The sequence below is a fragment of the Pseudopipra pipra genome, chromosome 6, assembly GCF_036250125.1.
Source record: "Pseudopipra pipra isolate bDixPip1 chromosome 6, bDixPip1.hap1, whole genome shotgun sequence".
NCBI lineage: Eukaryota > Metazoa > Chordata > Aves > Passeriformes > Pipridae > Pseudopipra > Pseudopipra pipra.
This window is the reverse complement of record NC_087554.1, coordinates 501,625-525,099: the sequence shown is the minus strand read 5'-3', so window position 1 is coordinate 525,099 and position 23,475 is coordinate 501,625. Positions and strand designations below refer to the sequence as shown.

The window sequence follows — 23,475 nt, the reverse complement described above, 5'->3', positions numbered from 1 at the left end:
TCACAGGGGTGTGGAGTGGGGGGTCCCAGGACCCAGGGCGTACAGTGACAGTGGGGTGCCGCAGAGGTGCAGGATGGAGGAGCAGCGACCCAGGGGATACAGGGACAGCGGGGTGTCCCAGGGGTGCAGGGCGGGTGTCCAGGGACAGACGCGGGACGTGTTTCTCGCCGGTGTCGCCGGGGCGGGGCGTTCCCCGTGCCCTGCCCTGCCCTGCCGCCGCCGGTGCTCCGGTGCGGGCGGGGCGGTCCGGCGGCGGCGGCGGGAGCGCGCCGCGGGTGCGCGCAGGGGCGGCCCGGCCGTGCGCGGCTCCGGCCGCGGGCGGGGGCGGGCGGAGGATCCCTGCGCCGCGCCGAGCATGCGAGAGCCGGCGGGGCGGGCTGCGGCGGGGCGGCGAGCCGGGCCCGCGGCGGCGGAGCCATGCTGCTGGCCTCGGCCGTGGTGGTGTGGGAATGGCTGAACGAGCACGGGCGCTGGCGGCCCTACAGCCCGGCCGTCAGCCACCACATCGAGGCGGTGGCCCGCGCCGGGCCGCGGGCGGGCGGCAGCGTGGTGCTGGGCCAGGCCGACAGCCGCCTGGCGCCCTACATCATCGACCTGCAGTCCATGCACCAGTTCCGCCAGGACACCGGTGAGTCGGCCCCGCGCCGGGCCCCGAGCGGCCGCCGCGGCCCCCGCGCCGCTCCCCGCCCGCCCCGCCCCGCCGGGATGCTCCCGGGGCTCCCCGGGCTCTGGCGGGGCGCTGCCGGGCCCGCGATGCCCCGCGATGCCCCGCACACCGCCCGGCCCTGCCGGCGGTGCCCCCCGCCGCTCCCCGTGCCCCCCGTGCCCCCGGGGGTCGTGCTGCCCGGCCCCCTCCCCGCTGCGACGCCCCCGCCTCGCACCCGCCCCGCGGGCTTTTCTCGTCCCTGCGTGCGGGGGAAGCCCGTCCCCAGCAGACCTTTCCCCGTTCCCTCGGTGCTGCCACCGAGCCGCCATCAGGCGCGAAGGCCTAGAGAGCTGAGCGGTGCTCGGGTGCCAAATCCTGCCCCGGGGGATGGCAGCCCCTGGGGTGCCCAGGGAGGGGGCACAGGCAGGTGGGGGGATGCTCCAGGAGGGCACGGGCGGGTGATGGGGGTTGTCTGTCCCCCCCAGGCGGGGGGCCCTGGGGCTGTCTGGGATGCGGGACCACGAGCACCCGTGGCAGGGGGGTTGGCACAGCGGGGTTTGTGACCCCCCAGCAGCCCCGTGTTGGCCAGTGTGCTTTGTCCCTGGGGCAGGGGGTGCTGGGTGCAGCAGAGTGCCAGACACCCTCCTTTGTCCTTCTTCCCCCAGCAGCCTTGGGGGCTGGCGGCGACCCTCCCCTGCCCGGGGGTGTGGGGACAAGGGACCTCTGCGGAGAGGGGGCTGGGGGCCAGCTTCTGAGGGCTATTGTTGCCCAGGGTGGAGGACTGAAAGGGAGATTGTTCTGTCTCTCCCTGGGTTGCTGGGGATGTTGGTATTTTGGGTCATTAAACAGCTCTGATTTGGGGGGGTCGCGACCCTGGCAGGCCCTGAATAGCTATTGTTCCCTTTCTTCCCCTGTTGAATGGGAGGCCGGCTGGCGGCGCGGGGCTGGGGGAACACACAGCATTCCCACACTGCTGCCTGGGGACCGCCAGATGCCGCATGCCACCGCCGGATTAGGATAAATCACCCTCCGGCCGCTTTGTGCGCCCAGCGCCGGCGGCTTTGCTGACCTGGGTGCTCCTTCGCAGGACAGGGCCGGTGGCTCGGCTCGCCTGGGGTGTAGCTGTACCCCACGCACCACAGCAGGGTGCTGACAAACACCTTCTCGTTTTTAGCCCGCTGGTGTGTGAGACGTGGCCCTGCGGGACCGGCGGTGGTGGCTGCTCCCTGCGGAGTGGTGGGGGTGAAAAGGCACTGAAATTCTTGCAGGCTTTGCAGGACACGTGGTGAAAAGCCGAAGCAGCAGGCTTGTTATTTCTTCTCTCTGAGCTTTCTTGTTCCCAGTGCTGGCAGCAGGGCTGAGCCATGGGGTTCTGCACGGGGATGTGGAGGCAGCGCTGCTCGGGAGCTCATCCCACCTGTTACACAAACACCTCTGGAATGACACGCTCAGGACGGGACCCCAGGGCTGAGCCTGGCCGTGTTCAGCCTGCCTTGCCATTCCTTTAGACATCCCAAAGAAGAAGGTTTTCTCCTTATTGGAGTTTCCAAAATCTCTATCCATGCTTTGAATGCGTCCTAGTTGACTGGGAGTGCTGGGAAAGGAAACACCTAGCAAAAATATGGATACAGGGCACAGAACCTTTGTGCTTTGTGTGCTCTCATCCCACTCCTGATGTTTGCTGATGGGGGAGCAGGAGCCAGGCACAGGGCCCTGCTCAAACTCCTTTGCTTGGCCTCATGGGGATTTTTCCCTCTGCCACAGTTTGGGTTTTCATCGTGGGCCGGTTCGGGAGCTGCAGATGGTGGGGCTGGCACGAGCCCCGCTCCCCTGGGTGCACGAGTGCCCGTGTGTGCCACTGCTGGGGGGCTCGGAGATGACCCTGAAATCTTTTATTGAAACCTCTTCCAGTCCGGAGCTGAGAGGGAGACAGTGCCAGGTGCTGCAGGACTCCGGTGCCCTAATGCCTGGTTTCCTCAGGCTCCCGCGGGAGGTCCCCGGGAGCGGGATGGAACAGCCAGACTTGTGTTGCCGCGTTTCCCCAGCGGGGCTGCGAGCGCTGGGCGGGAGATCCGCCCTTCCCTTCAGCCCAGTCGCACTGGGGGAGCACCCCCGGGCCGTGCACGGACCTCGGGGTGCCTTGTGGCAGGGCGGCTCGCAGGCAGCAGCCGGGGGAGCCCAAGGCACGCCAGTCCCCTGGCAGGGCGGGGACAGCAGCCGAGCCGGAAAGCCGTCCTGTCCCCGTGGGGATGGCACCGGCGGGGCAGGTCGGGGTGGTTTTGCTCCCTGCCCACGGGTGGGTGCTGGCGCCAGGGTCTGACGGCGTCTGTTGTGTCGCCCTCCCTCAGGCACGATCCGCCCCGTCCGGCGCAGCTACTACGACCCGTCGTCGGCGCCCGGCAAGGGAGTGGTCTGGGAGTGGGAGAATGACAGCGGGACGTGGACGCCCTACGACATGGACGTGGGCATCACCATCCAGCGCGCCTACGAGAAGCAGCACCCCTGGGTGGACCTGAGCGCCATCGGCTTCTGCTACGTCATCGACTTCGCCACCATGGGCCAGATCAACCGGCAGACCCAGCGCAAGCGCCGCGTCCGCCGCAGGCTCGACATGGTCTACCCGCTGGTCTCGGGCACCCTGCCCAAGTCCCAGTCGTGGCCGGCCAGCCCCGGGGCGGCGGCAGCCCCGCCGGTCCCCGCCTGCACCTGCCCCCAGTGCCTCCTGGTCATGAGCGTCAAAGCCACCGTGTCGGCCGCCGGCCCCGGCACCGCCACCCTGCAGCCCCGCAAAGCCCCCGCCCCGCCGCCGGCCGCCCCCAAAGCCCCGGCGCCCGCCCCGGCGGCCAAGGCGCCCGACGGCGTGGCCGTGGTGCGCGGCTCGCTGAAGCCGCTGGCGGCCCAGGGGGGCCGGCGTCAGGCGGCCAGCACGCCCGCCCTCAGCTCGGCCGGCTCCACCGGCAGCCCGCCCGGCGCCGGCAGTGGCAAAGCAGCCCGTCCTGGCCTGGGCACCCTGAACCGCAGCCACCTCCAGCGCCTGGCCATCGCCCAGTCCCGCGTGCTCATCGCCTCGGGGTGAGTCCCGCCGTGTGCCAGCAGTGCCAGCGAGGGGTGCCTGGGCGGAGGGAGGGGCAGCGCGAGCTTTTCCCCCTCCCCGGGGCACGGAGGGGCCCTGCCAGCCCTGAGCCTGGTGGGAGACAGACCTCGGTGCTCCCCAAGCTCCCGGGGCCGGGGGGCTCCGCTGGGCCCCTCGCCTTCCCCGCAGGTGCCTGGGGACTGGAGCGGGGACGGGGTGGCTCCTGCATCTCAATGGAGAGGCTGAGGCTGCTCTTTCTCTTGGAGGCAGGGGTTGGGTGAGGGACTGCGAAAGGCCCGAAGAAAAGCCATTCATGCCCCATGAGAAGGGGTCCCTCCAGACTCCCACCCACCAAAGACACATTTTTGTGAGGGGGTGGACATTTAATGAGCCTGTTTCTCCCCTTTGTCTGGCTCTGCCGTCAGCCTTCTGTCGCAGCCTGGCCCCTTTCCTCTCCCTCTCCATCCTCCCCCTTCCCTCTGCTCCTGACCTGCCGGGAAACTTTCCCATGGAAGAGAGCCCCAAGGGGAGGGGGGGGGAAAAGAGCTGTGGCAGTGACGTGGCCATAGGAGAAAAGAGGAAAAGAAACAACAGACTGGCCCGGGGAGCAGTGACAAAAAGGGGCCATGAATGGAGATGCAGGCAGTGTTTCTAAAGCGCCAGAGAAAAGGCGGTGGTGGGGCAGGGGGGGCACGTTGCCCCATCGGGGGATTCTCTGTTTCCAGCCAGGGCCCGTGCAGTTGCTCAGGCAACTGTTGTCTGGCCCCTGGGCCCCGTGGGGACGTGGGTGCTGCCACCGCTCCTGACGTGGTCTCTGCTGGCTCCCCCCAGGGTCCCCACTGTCCCTGTGAAGAACCTCACTGGCTCCAGCCCCGTCAACCCAGCACTGGCAGGTGAGGATGGGGCCGCAGCGAGTGCCTGTGGGTTCCCTGGGGTGGAAGGATAAACAGCCCCGGGGTAGGGGGCAGTTTTTGGGGATCACATGGGGTTTGAGGCGTGGCTGGTTCCTCGGCGCCGTTTCAGAGCCCCGTTTCTCCCAGGGATCACGGGGATCCTGATGAGCGCGGCCGGGCTGCCCGTGTGCCTGACACGGCCCCCCAAGCTGGTGCTGCACCCCCCACCTGTCAGCAAGAGCGAGATCCAGTCCATCCCCGGCATCTCCCACACCTGCCGCAAGACCACCAAGAAACAGGCCAAGAAGGGTGAGAGGCACTTTTGCCGCTTGGCCCCTGTCCCCCCTTCCCTGCCTGGTTCCCCTGTGCCCCCCATCCCCTCTGCTGCCCCTGGCAGTGAGTTTCTCCCTCTGATTCTTGCTCTCCTGCAGGTAAAACCCCGGAGGAGGTACTGAAAAAGTACCTGCAGAAGGTGCGGCATCCGCCGGACGAGGTGCGAGCGCCGGGGCTTGTGCTGGGGTGTCCCCGGGGTGCTTTGCTCTGGGATGGGCAGTGGGACATGCACAATGCCCTGGGCCACGTGGGGATCTCCTCCCTTCCCGTGCAGGGGTGTCCCACCACCCCTCATGGCTCTTCCCTGTCCCTGTCCCCTCCAAAGAGGGGTGGCAGCCCAGCCCCAGGGGTGGGTGCTGGTCCCAGGGCAGCTCATCAGCCCCGTGACCTCGGCTCTGGCTGCATCCATCCGTGTGATCCCTCTCCTCCCCTTCCTTCCGTGCAGGACTGCACCATCTGCATGGAGCGTCTCTCTGCCCCCTCTGGCTACAAGGGGCCCCAGCCAGCCGTCAAGCCTGACCTCGTGGGGAAGCTGGTCAAGTGTAGCCACGTCTTCCACCTCCACTGCCTGGTGGCCATGTACAACAATGGCAACAAGGTGAGAGGCCTCGGCTCGGCGGCCTGTGCTGAGCTCCCCCTGCTCCCGGGGAGCAGCACTCGAGTCCTGCTGCCCCAGAGGACTCTGACCTCCCACCCTGGCACAGTTTAATTTTTATCAGCAGCAAGCAAGCGCTTTGGGACTGCTGAGTCAGAACCCGGGGGTTGCACGGGTGTGTTTTCGCCCCCACTGTGCCCAGTTTTATGTGCTCGCTTTCCTTCCCGGGGTGAACTTTCATCCCCTGAATGTTTGAGCAGAGCTGCCTGGGATCTGGTGCCAGGCAGCGCTTTTCCAGCCACAGGAGGGCTTTCCTGAGCCCGCTGTAAATTGCCTGACATTCCCTAGAAAATGTGTTCCACATCGCTTGGAGATTTTTAATGTTCATTGTATTTCTCCCTTAAAAACAAACAAACAAACAAACAAACCAAAAAAACCCCATGAAATCAGAGGTAGGGAAAGCAATGAAAAACTGATGGGGAAGAGGAACACAGACCCCAGGTTTTTGGGTGAAGCTGGGTAGCCATAGTGATTCCCCCAGCCCTATCCCGTGCTTCCTGGGTGGTTTTTTGGTGGCTTTCACAGTTAAAGCAGCGTTCAGTGCTGCCCAGGCTCTGGGTGTGGCTTGCAGACACGGGTTTCAGTGTGTTCCCCTCTTCCTGCTCTCAGGACGGGAGCCTGCAGTGTCCCACCTGCAAAACCATCTACGGGGTGAAGACGGGGACGCAGCCCCCGGGGAAGATGGAGTATCACATCATCCCTCACGCCCTGCCCGGCCACGCCGACTGCAAAACCATCCGCATCATCTACAACATCCCCCCGGGGGTGCAGGTGAGGCCTGGCCCCGTGGCCAGGGCGGGGGTGGGGGAGATCCCCCGTGGGGCTGGCGGCCCTCGTTGCTGCTGTGTTACCCCCCGGGTCGTGCTGCAGCTCGTGCCTCCGCTCAGGAGCTGCTTGTCCGTAAGGATGCTGTGGGAAGCCTGGGTTGTGTCTGCGTGGGAGTGTTGTCCCTGTCTGCCTGGTGGCAGGGGGATGGCGACAATCGGTGTCCACTGAGGCTGGGGGGGGTTACCTTGTGCCCAGAGCATCCTTTTGAGCTCCAAAAGGGTTTTCTTCTCCCGCTTGCCACATTGCAGGGACCGGAGCATCCAAACCCTGGGAAGAGCTTCACGGCCCGTGGCTTCCCCCGGCACTGCTACCTGCCAGACAGCGAGAAGGGCAGGAAGGTGAGGGGCTCACCTGGGCAGCTCCAGCTGGCCAAGGCGTGTCGAGGGGGAGCGTGGGGAAAAATGGACTTGCTCAGGGGGAGGTTTTCCCATGGGGGGGAGCTCAGCAGGCTGGTCCCTCTGTTTTGGCTGGGGCAGGACCCTGTGCTGGGATCCCGAGCTCCCTGCAGGGCTTGGCTGTGAGTTGCCCACGTTGCCAGGGCACACCAGGATGATCGGGCGTGCCTCAAACAGAAGCGGGTGCTTCCCCACCCGGTGTTTGCCTTGCTGCCTGACCCCTCTCCTGCCCCCACAGGTGCTGAGGCTGCTGCTGGTAGCCTGGGACCGGCGCCTGATCTTCGCCATCGGGACCTCCAGCACCACGGGCGAGTCGGACACGGTGATCTGGAATGAGATCCACCACAAGACAGAGTTCGGCTCCAACCTCACCGGCCATGGCTACCCCGACATCAACTACCTGGACAATGTCCTGGCCGAGCTGGCGGCCCAGGGCATCACGGAGGAGAGCCTGGCACAGGAGAAGGACTGACACCGTGGCGAGGAGGCAAGGAAAGGGTTGCCTGTGCTGGCACCCACCAGGATAAAGCTGCTGGAGGGGGCTTTTCGGGGTGCACCCAGAGCCCCCCCGGCTCCCAGCGGTGCCCACGCGGTGGGAGCATCCCCAGGCTGGCCGGGAATGCGGGAGAAGGTCCTTTGGGCCGTCCCCTTCACTCCTGCGGGGCGGGAACCTCCCCACACGCAGCTGTGGGGCTTCAGGCTGGCGTGACCACCCTTCTGGATGGTGTGCTGTCCTTGCTGCCACTGTGCTGAGGGCTTGGGGGGTGCCAGGCTCCCCTCCCTCCTCATCCACACCGGTGCCAGCCTGACCCAACCCCCCTGACACCCTCCTGGGGCTGGGACCTGGCCTGGGGCGGGAGCTGGAGCCATGGGAGTCCCCCTTGCTCTGCCTCATCCCTCTGATGTTTGTTTGTTTGTTCTGTCCGGTACCTTCCCTCTGGTCTCCTGTGTCCGTGGAGGTTGGGGGGCCCTGGGCTGCCCCCCAGCCCTGTGCCCTCTGCTCCTCTTGGCTGTGTCTGAGCTGTGCCCTTGTCTGGGCTGCCCCCGCCTCTGCATGCCAGGGAGGGGCTGGTGGGTGCTAGGAAGTGGAGAGGGGGGGACAGTGATGGACATTTTCTGGCCTGTGTCCCACCCCCACCACAGTGGGTTCCTTGAACTGTTCGTATGGGGGTGTCCCCGCGTTGAATTTCTATAATACCTCGAATTTTGGGGTTTTGTCGTATATATGTACATATAGGGGGGGCGTTTTGGGAGGCAGCCTGAGGCCTGGGAGAACGTGGTGCTGCAGCCAGACTGGGACTGGGCACGGTGGTGCTTGGGGATGGGACAGGGGCTGTGGAGACCCCCCACCCCAACAGGGCTCTGCCCCACAGGAGGGCTGTTACCTGTGGGTCCCCACGGGGCCAAGGTGCAGGCAGGGCTGAGAACTGTTCCCCTTGCTGCCCCCAGAGAGGCCTTGGAGGGTCTGGTGAGGGACTGGCATGGGCTGGGGCGTGGGTAGGAGAGTGTGGGTGATGGGGGGGTGGGGGGAGTGTGTTCTGTGTCATCTTGGGCTCCCCGGGCCTTTGGGTGACCCGAGCTGGCCGAACGTGTCCCTGCCCAGGGGGTTGGGATGAGATGGTCTGTGAGGTCCCTTCCAGCCCAAACCAGTGTGGGATTCATAGGGCCTCTCAGAGCTGCCTGTGCCAGGGTGCTGGCGAGGTCCCCACAGTTTTGAGGGCTGCCCCGGGGGCACTGTCCCCACTGCTGGGGTCTGGCTGCCCACGAGACCCCTGGGCTTGGAGAGCAAGAGGGGGGGCAGCACCCACCGCTGCCCAGGCTACCCCCAGCCCTGTGCTGTTGCCCCCCGGGGGAAGGTGGGGCCTCCCGGCCGGTTTTGTTGCATTCCCCTCCTGGTTTGCCCGGGGAGGGTCGCGGGAAGGGGGCCCGTCCTTCTGTGCATCGTTCTGTTGTCGTTGCTGTTTTCCCTCTCCGTGGTCCGGGGGGGGTCTGTCACCCCCGCTGGCCACCCCGTGGAGGGGGGTGGGGGGTCAATAAAGCGAATGGCAGGGGACCCTCGTGGTCCCTGCACGGCCTGGCCTCTCTGTTGTCTTCTGTCAGTCGTCTGTGTGGCCAGGTGAGGCCAGGTGAGCGAGGGGCACCGTGGGCAGGGCCAGGCACCCCTCGTCCCCCTGAAGCCCCTTGGCACCCATCCGTCCCCGGCCGGCCTTAGCCTGGGTTGTTATCTTCTACCTCAAGGGAGAAAACCTCTTTCCCCAGGAACACCACCCCCCTTTTTGGGCGGCTCGGCCGCCCAGGGAGCTGCACAGCAGTGTGATTCCTCCCCCACGCCAGCCCTGGGTTTTCCCCGGTGCACACAAACCCCGTCTGGAGCTATGCAAAACCCTGCCGTGATCCGGGCAAGGAAGGGGAGGGTCCTCCCCTCCCACCTACTCCGCGGTTCCAGCCCGGTGGTGGCTTTTATTGTGACTAAGCCTTTCCACGACGTGACTTTTTTTTTTTTTTTTTCCTTTTTTAATGCTCTGTTGACTACACAGTCGGTTGCTGGCTGAAATAAAACTGCTCCGTGGCTCCGTGCATGCGTGTGTATATCTATCCCGATAGATATACAAAGCCGGGCGGCCCCTCCTCTCCCTCCTTCCCCGCGGGGTGGGGCCGGGGGGGGCTTTGCCCACGTTTGGGGCTCGCAATGCGGGTAGGGGGCACTCAGGCCGCCAGCCCCTGGGGCTCCTGCTGGTACCCCTCGCCCACGGTCAGCACGGTGCTGTCGGGGGGCCCGGCAAGGGCTGCACCATCCCCCGTGCCCAGGGCGCGGTACCCCCGTGCCCTGTACCTGCGGTGGCCGTACCAGGCCGTCACCAGGAGGGTGGCCGAGCCGGCCAGCACCGCCACGGTGACGCCGGCCACCTCGCCCCCCGTCAGCCCCTGCTCCCCCACCATCTGCGCCGTGTGCCGGATCTCCTCGGGCCGTGCCAGCCGCCACACGTGGCTCTGCCCGTCCCTCACCCAGCTGCTGTCCCCGTCCCGCACCAGCACGGTGTCCACGGCCGGCAGGTTGGCAGGGGGCCGGGTGAAGGGGGGCAGGCGGGCGGGCGGCAGCGAGCCCCCCGTGAAGAGCCCGGCCCGGACGCAGAATTCCACCTGGCAGCTGTCGCTGATGAGCGCCAAGTGCTGGCTGAAGCCCGGGGGACAGCCCTTGGCGTGGGGGTCCTCGGCGGTGCCCCCGTGCCGCCCGGCCAAGGGGTTCCCCGCCTGGCAGCTGAAGAAGCCCCCGAAGGGCACAGCGTGCTGGGCCCCCGCCTCGTAATCCTGGCTCACACACACTCTGAGCTCGCCAAAGAGCTTCAGGGGGAAGTACCCCGAGGGACAGGACTGGGCACCGGTGATGGGGTTGGCGCCGTGGGTGCTGAACAGCCCCCCAAAGAGGTATCCCGAGCTCGGGGCCACCGTCCCGTTGGCGGCGCACCAGTAGGCGCTGAACTGCACCCGGGAGAGCCAGAAGACGTCCTGGCACTTGCGGTGGCAGAAGATGCCCAGGACGCACTTGTTGTGGCACTCCAGGTGGCTGTGGCCCTCCTCCCGCTCCTGCACGCCCAGCAGCACCGGGGTGTAGGGGGCAGGGCAGGAGAACGCCCCGGTGAGCGGGTTCCTCTGCTCCAGCCCCCGGCACAGGGCGCTGGTGTCGGGCCCGGCCAGCCCCACGCACTCCTGGAAGACTCCCCCGAAGGTGAAGTTGGCCACGGCGCCCTCGCAGGAGCCGTCGTCGGTGTTGGCGTGGAAGTTGAAGTTGGGCGAGGAGGCGTCGGTGCAGCCCGGGTAGGTGTTGAAGGTGTAGTAGCGGCGGACGGCCATCTCCACCTGCCGGGCCAGCCTCCTCACCGTCGGGGTGGGCAGCTCTGGCAGCACGCCGGGCTTGATGAAGTAGTACAGGGGCAGCCCCGAGCGGTCGAGAGCCACCAGCTGGTTCTGAATCCTCTCCTGCCAGGTCTTGAGGGTGATGCCCGGGTAAAAGGGGGTCCCGCCGACGCTCTCCACTCTGGAGTGGGTGCGGTTCTGCAGGTACTGCTTGGTGAAGCCGGAGCTGACGTCCAGGGTCTCCTGGGTTTCCGCGCTGACGATGCTGTGGAAGGCCGCGCCGGCCGAGGCGGTGACCGCGCTCCGTGCGCCCCAGCTGTCCTGCAGGAAGGTCACCTTGATCTGATCCTCCTGCACCAGGCTGGCCCCGGCGTCCACGGAGGTGACGGCGTGGGTGCCGTAGTCGAGCACCAGCACCTCGGCCAGGAAGTCGGCCATGCGTGTCTGGTTGTTCTCCAGGTGGCTGGCGATGGTCAGCAGCTGCTTCTTGAAGCTCGGGTCCAGGGCTGCCCCCGGGTCGACCTTGGCGGTGTAAACCAGGTTCCTGACCTGCACCCGGGTGGTCACGGCGCGGTCCTTCACGTGGTGGGTCTTGGTCCGGCAGAAGTCGTAGGAGAACTTGCCATTGATGGGGGAGAAGAGGGACAGCTCCAGGTTGATGGAGGCAGAGGTGAGGCTCCGATAATCTTTCCAGGACTCGATGATCTCAGAGTGGACATCCAGGTTGCTCTGCTTGACGGGGATAGTGAAGATCTCGTCCGGGATGATATAAGATCCGTCTTCTGTGGTCTTACACAGCGAGTAGCCCAGGTTGATGACTCTGCCCATATCCAAATTTCTGAGGTTGTCCCAGCCCCCCCCCGGCAGCACCTCCAGACGTGAGAGATTCAGGGCCTTCCTGCACTCCAGAAACCCCGAAGAGGGGGAGAGCTCCTGGGGCTGCTCAGTGCCTCTCACCCAAGCCGTGGGCACCCAGGCGAGCAAGACCCCCCAGAGCACCCAGCCCATGGCTGAGCCGGTGCAGAACCCTCCACCAGTCTGAGCGGGGAGGCGGGAGCTGGGGAAAGGGGCTGGCTGGGGGATAAACGAAAGGGAAAGGAGAAGTGAGAGCTGAGGCATGTGAGAAATGACAGTGGAACCGAGACGAGGGTGTGGGGAGCAGGAGGTTGAGGTGCACAGAGCTCGTTGCAAAAGCTCCCTTCCCATGAAAGCTGCTCTGCCACGGGTGGGACAGGGAGAAATCTGTCACTGTGCCCAGGGAATTTCACTGTGTAAAGCTCCCTCGTCCAGTGCTTGGGTGACTCCCCCCTGCCCCTGGGTGGCCCCTGGTTCCTTGGTGCCAATGCAAGGGACCTGTCCCCAGCCCCACAGCCTTGGGGTCCCACCCTCATGGGATCTGGCCCTGGTCACACAGGCTTTGCTGCCGACTCCAAGGCTTTCCTTGGCAGCAAAGGAGAGGTGGTGCAGTGTGGGGGACAGTGCAGTGCTTGTCTCCCTTCTCCCTTGGGGAAGAGGCTGCACAAGACCCTGGGGCAGGCACCGGTGGTTCTGGAGGTCCCAGCCCATGGCACAGGTGTCTGGGCCCTCTGCAGCCTCCTCTATCCCATTCCTGTCCTTCCCCCAGGGTCTGCAGCGCTGGGGAAACCACCTCCTGCTCGGGAATGCTGAACCCCAGGAACCTGGTGCCAGGGGCACTGCCCCAGCTCTGCCCGGGGATGCTGGTGAGTGGCTGGGCTCTGGTTTCAGTGGCACGGGGCACCTGCTGCACGTTTTGGGGAAGAAACAGTTGAAGCAGTTCGTGATGTGAAAGCCGTGACTCCTTCCACGTGGACGGGCTCACTTCCCCTGGTTTTGCTGGTTGGTTCCTCTTTCCAGGACAGTTCTGGTAAGGAGGAGGTTGAAGTCAGAGCTGTGATGGAGGTGGGGAGACCATAGATGCATCTCTCTTGGGCAGTGCTGCTGCCAGAGGTCCCTCTGAACTGTGTGATGGGCAAAAGCCCCCCATCTCTGGGGACATTCCCTGGGCTGTGGGGCAGCTGGGTGGGAGCTGGGGTGGGACTCCAACTCCTTGGGGGGCTGCCCTGCCCTCCCTTGATTTTTCCTGCTTTTTCTGGGGGGATGTCCATGTATCAAGGGCTTTCTTGAAGCACTGAGCTGCTGGTCAGGGCAGTTGGACTCGTTTTGTGCCTTCTCTGGGGGTGGAGGAGTCTGGGGGCTGATGGTGTCACAGAGCAGGTGAGTGGAGGATGAGGGTGGTCATGTGGGTTCCCCCCCAAAAAGGGAGGTGACAGCCCCAAAACGTCTGAAAATTCACATGGGGTGTGTGTGTGTAAAACACTACAAACTGTAAAGTCCCTCTGATTATGGATCTGTAGGGATTGAAAATACAAATAAAAGGGTTTGTGTACATAAATAAAACAATAAAGGGCTCGGAAATGTAGGGGAAGGTGACCTGTAGGAAGGAACCGGGAACAGCTCTGCGTGTTCAGGTGTTTGTTCTCTCTCCCCTCGCTGTGACTCCCCAAATCCGGGATCTGGGCCGGGATTTCGGGGGGGGCTCATTAATTAACCCGCGGCGGCTCTTTGCGCTCAGTGCTGCCGTCTGCGGGGAACCCCCGGCACTGCAGCTCGGGAACGGGACCGGGAATGGGAGCGGGAATGGGAACGGGAATGGGAGCGGGAGCGGGAATGGGAGCAGGAGCGGGAATAGGAGCGGCACCGGGAATGGGAACGGGACTGGGAGCGGGAGCGGCACCGGGAATGGGAGCGGCACCGGGAACGGGAACAGCACCGGGAACTGGGAGCGGGCCCGGGAATGGGAATGGGAGCGGGACTGGGAATGGGAGCGGGACCGGGAATGGGAACAGGACCGGGAATGGGAATGGGACCGGGAATGGGAATGGGAGCAGCACCGAGAATGGGAGTGGGACCGGGAATGGGAGCAGGAATGGGAACAGGACCGGGAATGGGAGCGGGAGCGGGAATGGGAACAGGACCGGGAATGGGAGCGGGAGCGGCACCGGGAATGGGAGCAGCACCGGGAATGGGAGCGGGACCGGGAATGGGAACAGAACCAGGAATGAGAGCGGGAGCGACACCGGGAATGGGACGGGGAGCGGCACTGCCCGGGGATGAACCGAGGGGGGCTGCCCGGGCACGGAGCGGGGAGGACGGAGGGCTCGGTGTCCCGGCTGAGTCTCGGTGTCCCGGCGCAGGGATCAGTGTCCCGGGATCGGTGTCCCGGATGGGTCTCGGTGTCCCTGATGGGTCTCGGTGTCCCGGTGCAGGGATCGGTGTCCCGGTGGGATTCCCGGGAAGGCGGGGACACCGGGAGCTGCGGGCTGGGGGCACCGGAGGCTCCGCTCGCCCACGCAGGTCCCGGGGCGTCACCGTCGGAGAACACTGTCTCATGAAAACAGGAGCACTGTCTCATGAGAACAAGGACCTGTTTTGAACGAGAGTGGTTGGGAAAAACATCGACATGAGAGAAAAATAAGAGCAGGTGCTCGGGACTGTTGTGGGAAAGAACTGGGCTGTTTTGAGAAAGAGCAAAGTTGTTGTGAGAAAGTAGAGTTTAGAAAATGCACCCATTAGCTGTAAGAATTCTGGTGTGAAAGTTTGAACTGTCCTATCCGTGTGCATTATGTGTGTTCAAAAACTGTACTGCTTTTTCCTTGGAATAAACTTTGCTGGAACCTTTTTTCGTGTCGCTTTGGCCGTTCCGACATTATCAGCGACATGTGGAAATGCCCCGCACGTGGGAGCTTGCGCCGCTCGGGGTTAAATCTTGGCTCTCTAGTGTTAAAACTGTGGGCGAGGGGCGGTGCCCGAGCAGGGCCAGCGGCGGGGCCGGACGGGCCGGACCGGGGGTCCCTTCCCCGCGGGGTCGCAGCCGCGGGACCCGCCCCTCGACCCGCCCAGGCCCGCCCCCGGCTCGCGCCGGCCCCGCCCCCCGGCCCGCCCCTCGACCCGCACTGCCCGCCCCCAAGAAGGCCGCTGTCCCCGCAGGCTCCGCTCCCCTTGTCCCGGGAGAGCTCCCGGCCGGGCCGTGACCGCGGAGCTCCCACCGCCCTTCCCCGGCCCCAGCAGCGCCCGCCGGGGCTGCGGGAACGGGGGGCGGGGCCGCGCTGAGGGAACGGGGGCGGGGCCGCGCCGAGGGGCGGGGCCGGGCTGAGCGGGCGGGGCGGGGCCGCAGGGCCGGGCGGGCTGGGATTGGGCGGAGGCGCTCGATGCTGATTGGGCAGCGCTGCCGGCCCGCGGTATAAAGGGCCGGCGGGGCGGGTGGGGGCGGTTGTGTGTGAGGGCTGAGGGTGTGGCCCCGCTGCTGCCCGGGCTGCGGAGGGGAGAGCGCCTTGGCCAATGGGTTATGGACCGGGGGAGCCGGGGGGGCGTTTAGGGGCGCGTTGTGCTGGGCAGCGAGGGCCGGGTAAACCCCTTACCTGCCGGGTAAACCCCTTACCTGCCGGGTAAGCCCGTTACCTGCCGGGTAAGCCCGTTACCTGCCGGGTGCCCCCGGGGGGAGCCGTGGCAGGGCTGCGGGGCTGGTGCTCTCTGGGTGTCTCAGGGTTTGCCTCGGAATCCCAAAGCCTCTCCCCGTGCAGGGTTTGGCTAGTCTCAAAGGCAAAGACTGGTCTCACTTACTTTCTTGTTGCTGCATTAATGCTTTTTGCTCCTTCTCTGTGCAGTTGTGCCCTCCCTGGGGCTCAGCTCAGGTCCGTGCCCCGCGGCTGGTGGAGTGTGGCGAGTTGTGCTTCCTGCCGGGCGGGAGCTGCCTTGGGAAGCTGCTCTGTCCCCACGGCTGTGCCGAGCTGGGAGCTTGGACAGGGAAGGGCAGGGCCCGTCCTGCCGGTGAGAATTGGGTTGGGCTGGGGGAGGATGGAATGGAGTGTGTGCCTGTTAACTCCACGGAGAGCCAACAGCTGGGAGAGACCCCGAGCAGGTTTGGTGCCATGAGAGCAGCTTCAAAAGACCTTGAGTGTTGGAGAAATGTCCAGCAGAACCGGCTCCTTTTTTGCAAGGAGGCAATTTGCAAGGACAGGGGGGTTGCTGTGCTCTCTAGCAAAAAAAGGTTTCCTTATTCTCTCAGCAGGATGTCGAGTGCCACCGTGTCCCTGAGGTCACCCTTTCTCCTGTTGGGAGAGCACGAGGTGTATGGAGAGGATCCCCAGGCATCTGCAGGAACAAGGGACTTCTATGACTCCAACTTGCCTACTGCAGCTGTAGGATGGACTTTCAAGATACCATTGGGAATGTGCCAGCACTCTCCTGCTGGAGTTTTTTTATGCTGTATTTGAACACAATGAGTAAAACTAAAGTCAGGTCTGTTCTGGAGTGTGTTACACTTGTCCTTCCCTCTGTTTATTTTCTGTTCTGGAAAGCACGGTCTGGGGTTCCTGGGCACTTCTTATTAAATGATACTATGAAAATAATTTTGTAGTGAAAGGGGAAAGGAGCTGTCTGTGAAAGTTCAGATGTCCGTGATAAAAGCCTTATGTGTTTTCAGTCAGTAAGCTCTTAAAATACCTTAGTGTGTAGGAATGCCTGGCTTCTAAAAGTCACCAGCTGAGTCTTAGGGATTTCTCTGAAGAGGTGATTTCAGGCAGCAGAATTGGCCCCCAGGAAGGACTCTGTGCCTGCTCTCCCGTGGCTCCAAGGGATCTCTGGCCCTTCACGCCGGCACCGAGATTTTCTCGGGAAGGGCCTCAGATCCCCGGACCAGTCTGGGACACAGGCAAGATCCCCCTGCAGTTTAGGACCAAATTGGCCCCCTGGAGGGACAGTGCTGTTGGTGCCCCCAGGTTGGGGCACCCTGAGGACTCCAGCGCGCACCGAAAGGATTATTCGGGGAGATCCTCGGGGTGCCCGGCCCTGGGGAGCTCAAAGCAAGGTACCTGCCATGGATTCAGGCATTGCTGAGAGTATCCCAGGGGTCCCTGTCCCTGCTAGACATGGAGCTCTCTAATGGGCTGGAATTGGGTGATAAAAGTGGTGCTCCAAGTGCCAAAGAAGTGTGGGATTGGGATTAAGAAATGAGCAGTGAGGGTCCAATTGGCTGTTTTCTCTGGAATGTGACTGTGAGAGCTGCAGGAGTGCCAGGTGTGTGTTCCAGTCCCCAGCATTTGGTTTGCACATGTCCTGGTCTGACACAGGTCCAACTTGCTCAGTCCTTAACCCAAGAGAGGGAGAATGAAGGACTGGCAGTGTTCAGGTGATTGGTGTCACAGGGGTTAAACTGGGAAAACATTGGGTGATTCCTCAGTTTGTCTGTTTGCCAAACTCACCCAAACTTCTCCTTGGAAAAGATTGACTGGAAAAGTTGAGGCAGAAATGGAATTGAAAACTGGGGATATTGACACTGTAATTGCTGAAACTAAATGTGTCCAAGCAGCAACTCTTGTTGTGCAGGGAATAACTCCTGTCAGCAGCAAGGTCCTGACTGAAGTGGCAGCTGCAGTTGTTCCTGTGGTGTGGGCCAGTGGAACTGCAGGAGAGTGGAAGAGGGCAGAACCTGTAGGTATTACCTCTGATGTGGGATCTCTCCTGGTAAGGCCAAGCCAGTATCCTTTAAAATCAGAATGCCAGACTGGATTGGTTGCAGGAACAGCTGAATTTGCTCCTCCTGGTTTGCTTGTAGAAGGTGAATGCAAGAACCTGCCAAGAAACCAATGGCCAAGGGGATTGATTAGTGCAGGACCTGAGAGAACCCCCTGAAATGACAACCTGGAGTAGTTTCCAGTATTAGATTGCAAAGATGGCCTTTGCTGCATCTCCTTGAGCAAGGAAAGCCAAGAAACCTTTGCTTTTGCAGGAGAAAATGTGGACAGCGGGCAGGAAGAAGAGAAGCCCCGTGACTCCTCCCTGAGCCCCAGCCAGCCCCTGAACTGCCTTCCTGGGAATGGTGGGACGGGCTGGACTCTGGATTGCTCCCTCTGGATGTGGGGTAAGACTGTTAGGGCAACTTTTCCAAGAGCCTGTAAGAATTTGCTGCCTTGGCTAGATGGTGCAAGGGCAGCCTTTAAGCAGCTGAAGCCTTCCCTGAGGAGAGCTCTGGGTGTGCCAGATGTGTCAGAACTGTTGGCAGCATCTTTGGTGGGGAGGGCAAAGAAAGGCCAAGGTGTGCAGTGACCCCCCTGAGAAGGGACTTTGAGTTAATGGCATCCCTGCAAGTGAACTTTGTGGGCTGTTCCCCCTCTAGGGCAGGTGATAGTCCCAGCTACAGGGATGGGAAAACTGGTTAAAAAGGGAGCCCCAAAAGCTGGAAATCCTCCTGGAGGCTCTTGGCAAAGAGAGTTTGCTGAGTTCCCCCTGACAGAAGGACAGTGACAGCTTTTGAGTGCTGGTAGATCCTTTGAATAGAGAGCCTTGAGTGTGTCCTTGTTGCCCCAGTAGGCCTTGTCCAACTCCCCATCTTCCAGAGGATATACCTATTAAAGTTTAAAATGCTGTTCCTAACCATTTGTTGGCTTGAGGCTCTCCCCTCAGGAACTGCAGGAACTCCTGGTGCCGCCTGGGCCGATGGATTGGACGCCCCAGCCCCTCCGTTCCTGCCCAGCCACTGGGGCCGTGTCCAGTGGTGGCACTGCCAGCCCTGCAGGGGAAGTGGGAAGGGCCTTTGCAGGTCTGGTGGGTCACATTGATAGCAGGTAAAGTTGCAGAACAAGGACCTGGGGTCTCTTCTTCCTGAGTTCAGAAAGCTGCTTTTGATTGGTGAGCAGAACAAAGTGGATCCTTCAGAGTTCCCATCCGTGTTTGTGTCTCAGCCTGTGTTAGGATTCAGGGCTGTCAGTTGTTGTCACTGAGGAGTCCAACTCTGCTTTAAATAATGAGACAGTGGCCTGATGGCCAAGTGTCAAGAAAAAAGGGTGAATGATATCTGACTGTTGAGATGTAACAAGAGCTAATCCTTTTTGCAGTGGGATGTAGCCTGGAAACTGCACAGAGCTGAACGCAGGGATTGAAAGGGACCAGCCAAGGGAGATGAAGAAAGAAGGAAGAAGGGAAGTGAGGCATGAGCCAAGCAACACAAGTTGCTGTGTAAGCAGGTGAGTTGTGTTGATGTTCCTCAGGCAGGCACTGAGGACTTTGAGGGCTCCAGACAGAGCAGACCTGGGAAGGCCCTCGGTGAAGCTCCTTGGAAACCTTCTAAGGGTAGGTGTGTGTGGTGATAAGTGTTGGAAAATGTCCTGAATGTGGACCAGGAATGCAGGGAAGGATGATTCAAGAGCATAGTAATACAAGATTACCTGGCTTCTAAATCTCCCCAGCTGAGTCTTAGAGGCTTCTTTGAAGAGCTGATTTCAGGCAGCAGAATTGGCCCCCAGGAGGGACTCTGTGCCTGCTCTCCCGTGGCTCCAAGGGATCTCTGGCCCTTCACGCCGGCACCGAGATTTTCTCGGGAAGGGCCTCAGATCCCCGGACCAGTCTGGGACACAGGCAAGATCCCCCTGCAGTTTAGGACCAAATTGGCCCCCTGGAGGGACAGTGCTGTTGGTGCCCCCGGGTTGGGGCACCCCGAGGACTCCAGCGCGCACCGAAAGGATTATTCGGGGAGATCCTCGGGGTGCCCGGCCCTGGGGAGCTCAAAGCAAGGTCCCTGCAATGGATTCAGGCATTGCTGAGAGTATCCCAGGGGTCCCTGTCCCTGCTAGACATGGAGCTCTCTAATGGGCTGGAATTGGGTGATAAAAGTGGTGCTCCAAGTGCCAAAGCAGTGTGGGATTGGGATTAAGAAATGAGCAGTGAGGGTCCAATTGGCTGTTTTCTCTGGAATGTGACTGTGAGAGCTGCAGGAGTGCCAGGTGTGTGTTCCAGTCCCCAGCATTTGGTTTGCACATGTCCTGGTCAGACACAGGTCCAATTTCCTCAGTCCTTAACACAGCAGAGGGAGAATGAAGGACTGGCAGTGTTCAGGTGGTTGGTGTGACAGGGGTTAAACTGGGAAAACATTGGGTAATTCCTCAGTTTGTCTCTTTGCCAAACTCACCCAAACCTGTGCTAGGAAGAGATTGAATCAAAAACTTGAGGTAGAAATGGAATTGAAAACTGGGGCTGTTGAAACTGTAATTGCTGAAACTAAATGTGTCCAAGCAGCAGCTCTTGTTGTGCAGGGAATAACTCCTGTCAGCAGCAAGGTCCTGACTGAAGTGGCAGCTGCAGTTGTTCCTGTGGTGTGGGCCAGTGGAACTGCAGGAGAGTGGAAGAGGGCAGAACCTGTAGGAATTACCCCTACTGTGGGATCTCTCCTGTTAAGGCCAAGCCAGTATCCTTTAAAATCAGAATGCCAGACTGGATTGGTTGCAGGAACAGCTGAATTTGCTCCTCCTGGTTTGCTTGTAGAAGGTGAATGCCAGAACCTGCCAAGAAACCAATGGCCAAGGGGATTGATTAGTGCAGGACCTGAGAGAACCCCCTGAAATGACAACCTGGAGTAGTTTGCAGTATTAGATTGCAAAGATGGCCTTTGCTGCATCTCCTTGAGCAAGGAAAGCCAAGAAACCTTTGCTTTTGCAGGAGAAAATGTGGACAGCGGGCAGGAAGAAGAGAAGCCCCGTGACTCCTCCCTGAGCCCCAGCCAGCCCCTGAACTGCCTTCCTGGGAATGGTGGGACGGGCTGGACTCTGGATTGCTCCCTCTGGATGTGTGGTAAGACTGTTAGGGCAACTTTTCCAAGAGCCTGTAAGAATTTGCTGCCTTGGCTGGATTGTGCAAGGGCAGCCTTTAAGCAGCTGAAGCCTTCCCTGAGGAGAGCTCTGGGTGTGCCAGATGTGTCAGAACTGTTGGAAGCATCTTTGGTGGGGAGGGCAAAGAAAGGCCAAGGGGTGCAGTGACCCCCCTGAGAAGGGACTTTGAGTTAATGGCATCCCTGCAAGTGAATTTTGTGGGCTGTTCCCCCTGCAGGGCAGGTGATAGTCCCAGCTACAGTGATGGGAAAAATGGTTAAAAGAGAGCCCCAAAAGCTGGAAATGCTGCTGGAGGCTCTTGGCAAAGAGAGGCCTTGTCCACCTCCCCATATTCCAGGGGATATACCTATTAAAGTTTCAAATGCTGTTCCTAATCCTTTGTTGGCTTGAGGCTCTCCCCTCAGGAACTGCAGGAACTCCTGGTGCCGCCTGGGCCGATGGATTGGACACCCCAGCCCCTCCGTTCCTGCCCAGCCACTGGGGCCGTGTCGAGTGGTGGCACTGCCAGCCCTGCAGGGGAAGTGGGAAGGGCCTTTGCTGGTCCTGTGGATCACATTTATAGCAGGTAAAGTTGCAGAACAAGGACCTGGGGTCTGTTATTCTTGAGTTGAGAAAGCTGCTTTTGATTGGTGAGCAGCACAAAGTGGATCCTTAAGAGTTCCCATCCGTGTTTGTGTCTCAGCCTGTGTTAGGATTCAGGGCTGTCAGTTGTTGTCACTGAGGAGTCAAACTGTGCTTTAAATAATGAGACAGTGGCCTGATGGCCAAGTGTCAAGAAAAAAGGTGGAATGATATCTGAGTGTTGAGATGTAACAAGGGCTAATCCTTTTTGCAGTGGGATGTAGCCTGGAAACTGCAGAGAGCTGAGCCCAGGGATTGAAAGGGACCAAGCAAGGGAGGTGAAGAAAGAAGGAAGAAGGGAAGTGAGGCATCAGCCAAGCAGCACCAAGTTCCTGTGTAAGCAGGTAAGTTGTGTTGAGGTTCCTGAGGCAGGCACTGAGGACTTTGAGGGCTCCAGACAGAGAAGACCTGGGAAGGCCCTTGGAAACCTTCTAAGGGTAGGTGTGTATTTTAAAAATTGTTGGAAAAATATCCTGTATCTGGACGAGTAATGCAGGGAAGGAAAATGAGCCCTCCTGTAATGCTGACCCCTCCCATCAGCTGCAGTGGAGACCCCTCCGTGTGCCCTTTGGGAGCTGATTGCCAGGACCCCCGTGGGGCTGGGATCATGGCAGGGTGTTGTAAGCAAGGAATGCCTGGCTTCTAAAAGTCACCAGCTGAGTCTTAGAGGCTTCTTTGAAGAGCTGATTTCAGGCAGCAGAATTGGCCCCAGGAGGGACTCTGTGCCTGCTCTCCCGTGGCTCCAAGGGATCTCTGGCCCTTCACGCCGGCACCGAGATTTTCTCGGGAAGGGCCTCAGATCCCCGGACCAGTCTGGGACACAGGCAAGATCCCCCTGCAGTTTGGGACCAAATTGGCCCCCTGGAGGGACAGTGCTGTTGGTGCCCCCCAGGTTGGGGCACCCCGAGGACTCCAGCGCGCACCGAAAGGATTATTCGGGGAGATCCTCGGGGTGCCCGGCCCTGGGGAGCTCAAAACAAGGTCCCTGCCATGGATTCAGGCATTGCTGAGAGTATCCCAGGGGTCCCTGTCCCTGCTAGACATGGAGCTCTCTAATGGGCTGGAATTGGGTGATAAAAGTGGTGCTGCAAGTGCCAAAGAAGTGTGGGATTGGGATTAAGAAATGAGCAGTGAGGGTCCAATTGGCTGTTTTCTCTGGAATGTGACTGTGAGAGCTGCAGGAGTGCCAGGTGTGTGTTCCAGTCCCCAGCATTTGGTTTGTACATGTCCTGGTCAGACACAGGTCCAACTTGCTCAGTCCTTAACCCAAGAGAGGGAGAATGAAGGACTGGCAGTGTTCAGGTGATTGGTGTGACAGGGGTCAAACTGGGAAAACATTGGGTGATTGCTCATTTCTCTATTTGCCAAACTCACCCAAACCTGTGCTAGGAAGGGATGGACTGGAAACGTTGAGACAGAAATGAAAGTTAAAATGGGGTATTGATACTGTAATTGCTGAAACTAAATGTGTCCAAGCAGCAGCTCTTGTTGTGCAGGGAATAACTCCTGTCAGCAGCAAGGTCCTGACTGAAGTGGCAGCTGCAGTTGTTCCTGTGGTGTGGGCCAGTGGAACTGCAGGAGAGTGGAAGAGGGCAGAACCTGTAGGTATTACCCCTAAGCCAGAGTCTGTACTGGTAAGGCAAACACAGTATCCTTTAAAATTGGGAAGCCAAATTGGATTGGTTCCAGTAATAGCTAAATTTGCTAAACATGGTTTGATTTTAGAAGGTGAATGCAAGGACCTGTAGAGAAAGCAAATGACAAAGATGATTGATTCCTGGAGCAGGGTCTGACAGACAGTGGTACTGGATGTTTGGTTGTGTTTGGGAATGAGCAGCTTGACCTGCCCAGGGTTGTCTGTGCTGGGGGTGGGTTTGGGTCCTGTGTGGCCACAGGTCTGTGCAGCAGCTGGAGCCTGGGCAGGTTTGGGGGCTGTGGTGTGCCAGGCTGCTGAGTGTGTTGTCCCTGTTTCCTTTCAGTGTCCCAGTGTCCCTGCTTGGCTGTTTGCTGCCCTGCAGGCAGAAGAGCCCAGGCCTGAGCTGGCTGAGTGTTGGTGTGACCCAGAGTGGGTGTCCCTGCCCTCGGGACAGTCCCCAGAGCTGCCTTTGGCATCCCCTGCTGAAGGGTGGGAGCTGCCCAGAGCCAGCAGCATCCAGCTGGAGGATCCAGGAGGATGCAGCCCTGCTTTGCTGGGAGGTAAGAGGTGGGGTGCAGGAGCTGGCAGGGGTGTTTTGCAGGCAGAGGGAGGGCAGGAGCAGGAGAATTGCAGGTGCAGCAGCTGTGTCAGTGCTGGATGGAGTCAGGCTGGGAAAGGTCCCTGAGTGTCAGGGCAGGGGAGAGCCCAGGGTGGCCCTGGGAGCCCTGGGGCTGTGACCAAGTGCAGTGGGCAAAGGAAGGGGCACTGGAGAGCTGGGCAAACAGCTGGAGGAGATGCAAGGAGCACCAGGAGACTGGAATCCAGGAGCAGCAGCTCCTTGTGTGTGTGTGTAGAACCAG

At 61.2% G+C, this 23,475-nt stretch overlaps 2 protein-coding genes and 2 long non-coding RNA genes across 6 annotated transcripts; 3 read left to right on the top strand and 1 right to left on the bottom strand.

The window, feature by feature from the left end:
* Positions 1-328: 328 nt before the first annotated feature.
* On the top strand, positions 329-8,897 carry DTX4 (deltex E3 ubiquitin ligase 4). Its single transcript, XM_064659838.1, has 9 exons — positions 329-628; positions 2,995-3,718; positions 4,551-4,612; positions 4,760-4,921; positions 5,044-5,105; positions 5,391-5,543; positions 6,210-6,371; positions 6,677-6,766; positions 7,062-8,897. The coding sequence occupies exons 1-9, from the start codon at positions 418-420 to the stop codon at positions 7,293-7,295; spliced, it is 1,860 nt and encodes a 619-aa protein (XP_064515908.1). The 5' UTR covers positions 329-417; the 3' UTR covers positions 7,296-8,897.
* A 449-nt stretch (positions 8,898-9,346) lies between these two features.
* Positions 9,347-11,866, bottom strand: MPEG1 (macrophage expressed 1). Its single transcript, XM_064659827.1, has one exon. The coding sequence runs from the start codon at positions 11,795-11,797 to the stop codon at positions 9,530-9,532; it is 2,268 nt and encodes a 755-aa protein (XP_064515897.1). The 5' UTR covers positions 11,798-11,866; the 3' UTR covers positions 9,347-9,529.
* A 3,486-nt stretch (positions 11,867-15,352) lies between these two features.
* LOC135416663 (uncharacterized) lies at positions 15,353-17,480 on the top strand. Its single transcript, XR_010431660.1, has 3 exons — positions 15,353-15,997; positions 17,084-17,188; positions 17,313-17,480. It is a non-coding gene; the product is annotated as an uncharacterized LOC135416663 (long non-coding RNA).
* A 1,430-nt stretch (positions 17,481-18,910) lies between these two features.
* LOC135416660 (uncharacterized) lies at positions 18,911-22,991 on the top strand. 3 transcript variants are annotated; one of them, XR_010431657.1, is made up of 4 exons: positions 18,911-20,320; positions 20,763-20,923; positions 21,194-21,323; positions 22,476-22,991. It is a non-coding gene; the product is annotated as an uncharacterized LOC135416660 (long non-coding RNA). The 3 variants fall into 3 exon arrangements; XR_010431656.1 differs by having other exon boundaries at positions 20,750-20,923; XR_010431655.1 differs by lacking the exon at positions 20,763-20,923 and having other exon boundaries at positions 18,913-20,353.
* The last annotated feature ends 484 nt before the right edge of the window (positions 22,992-23,475 follow it).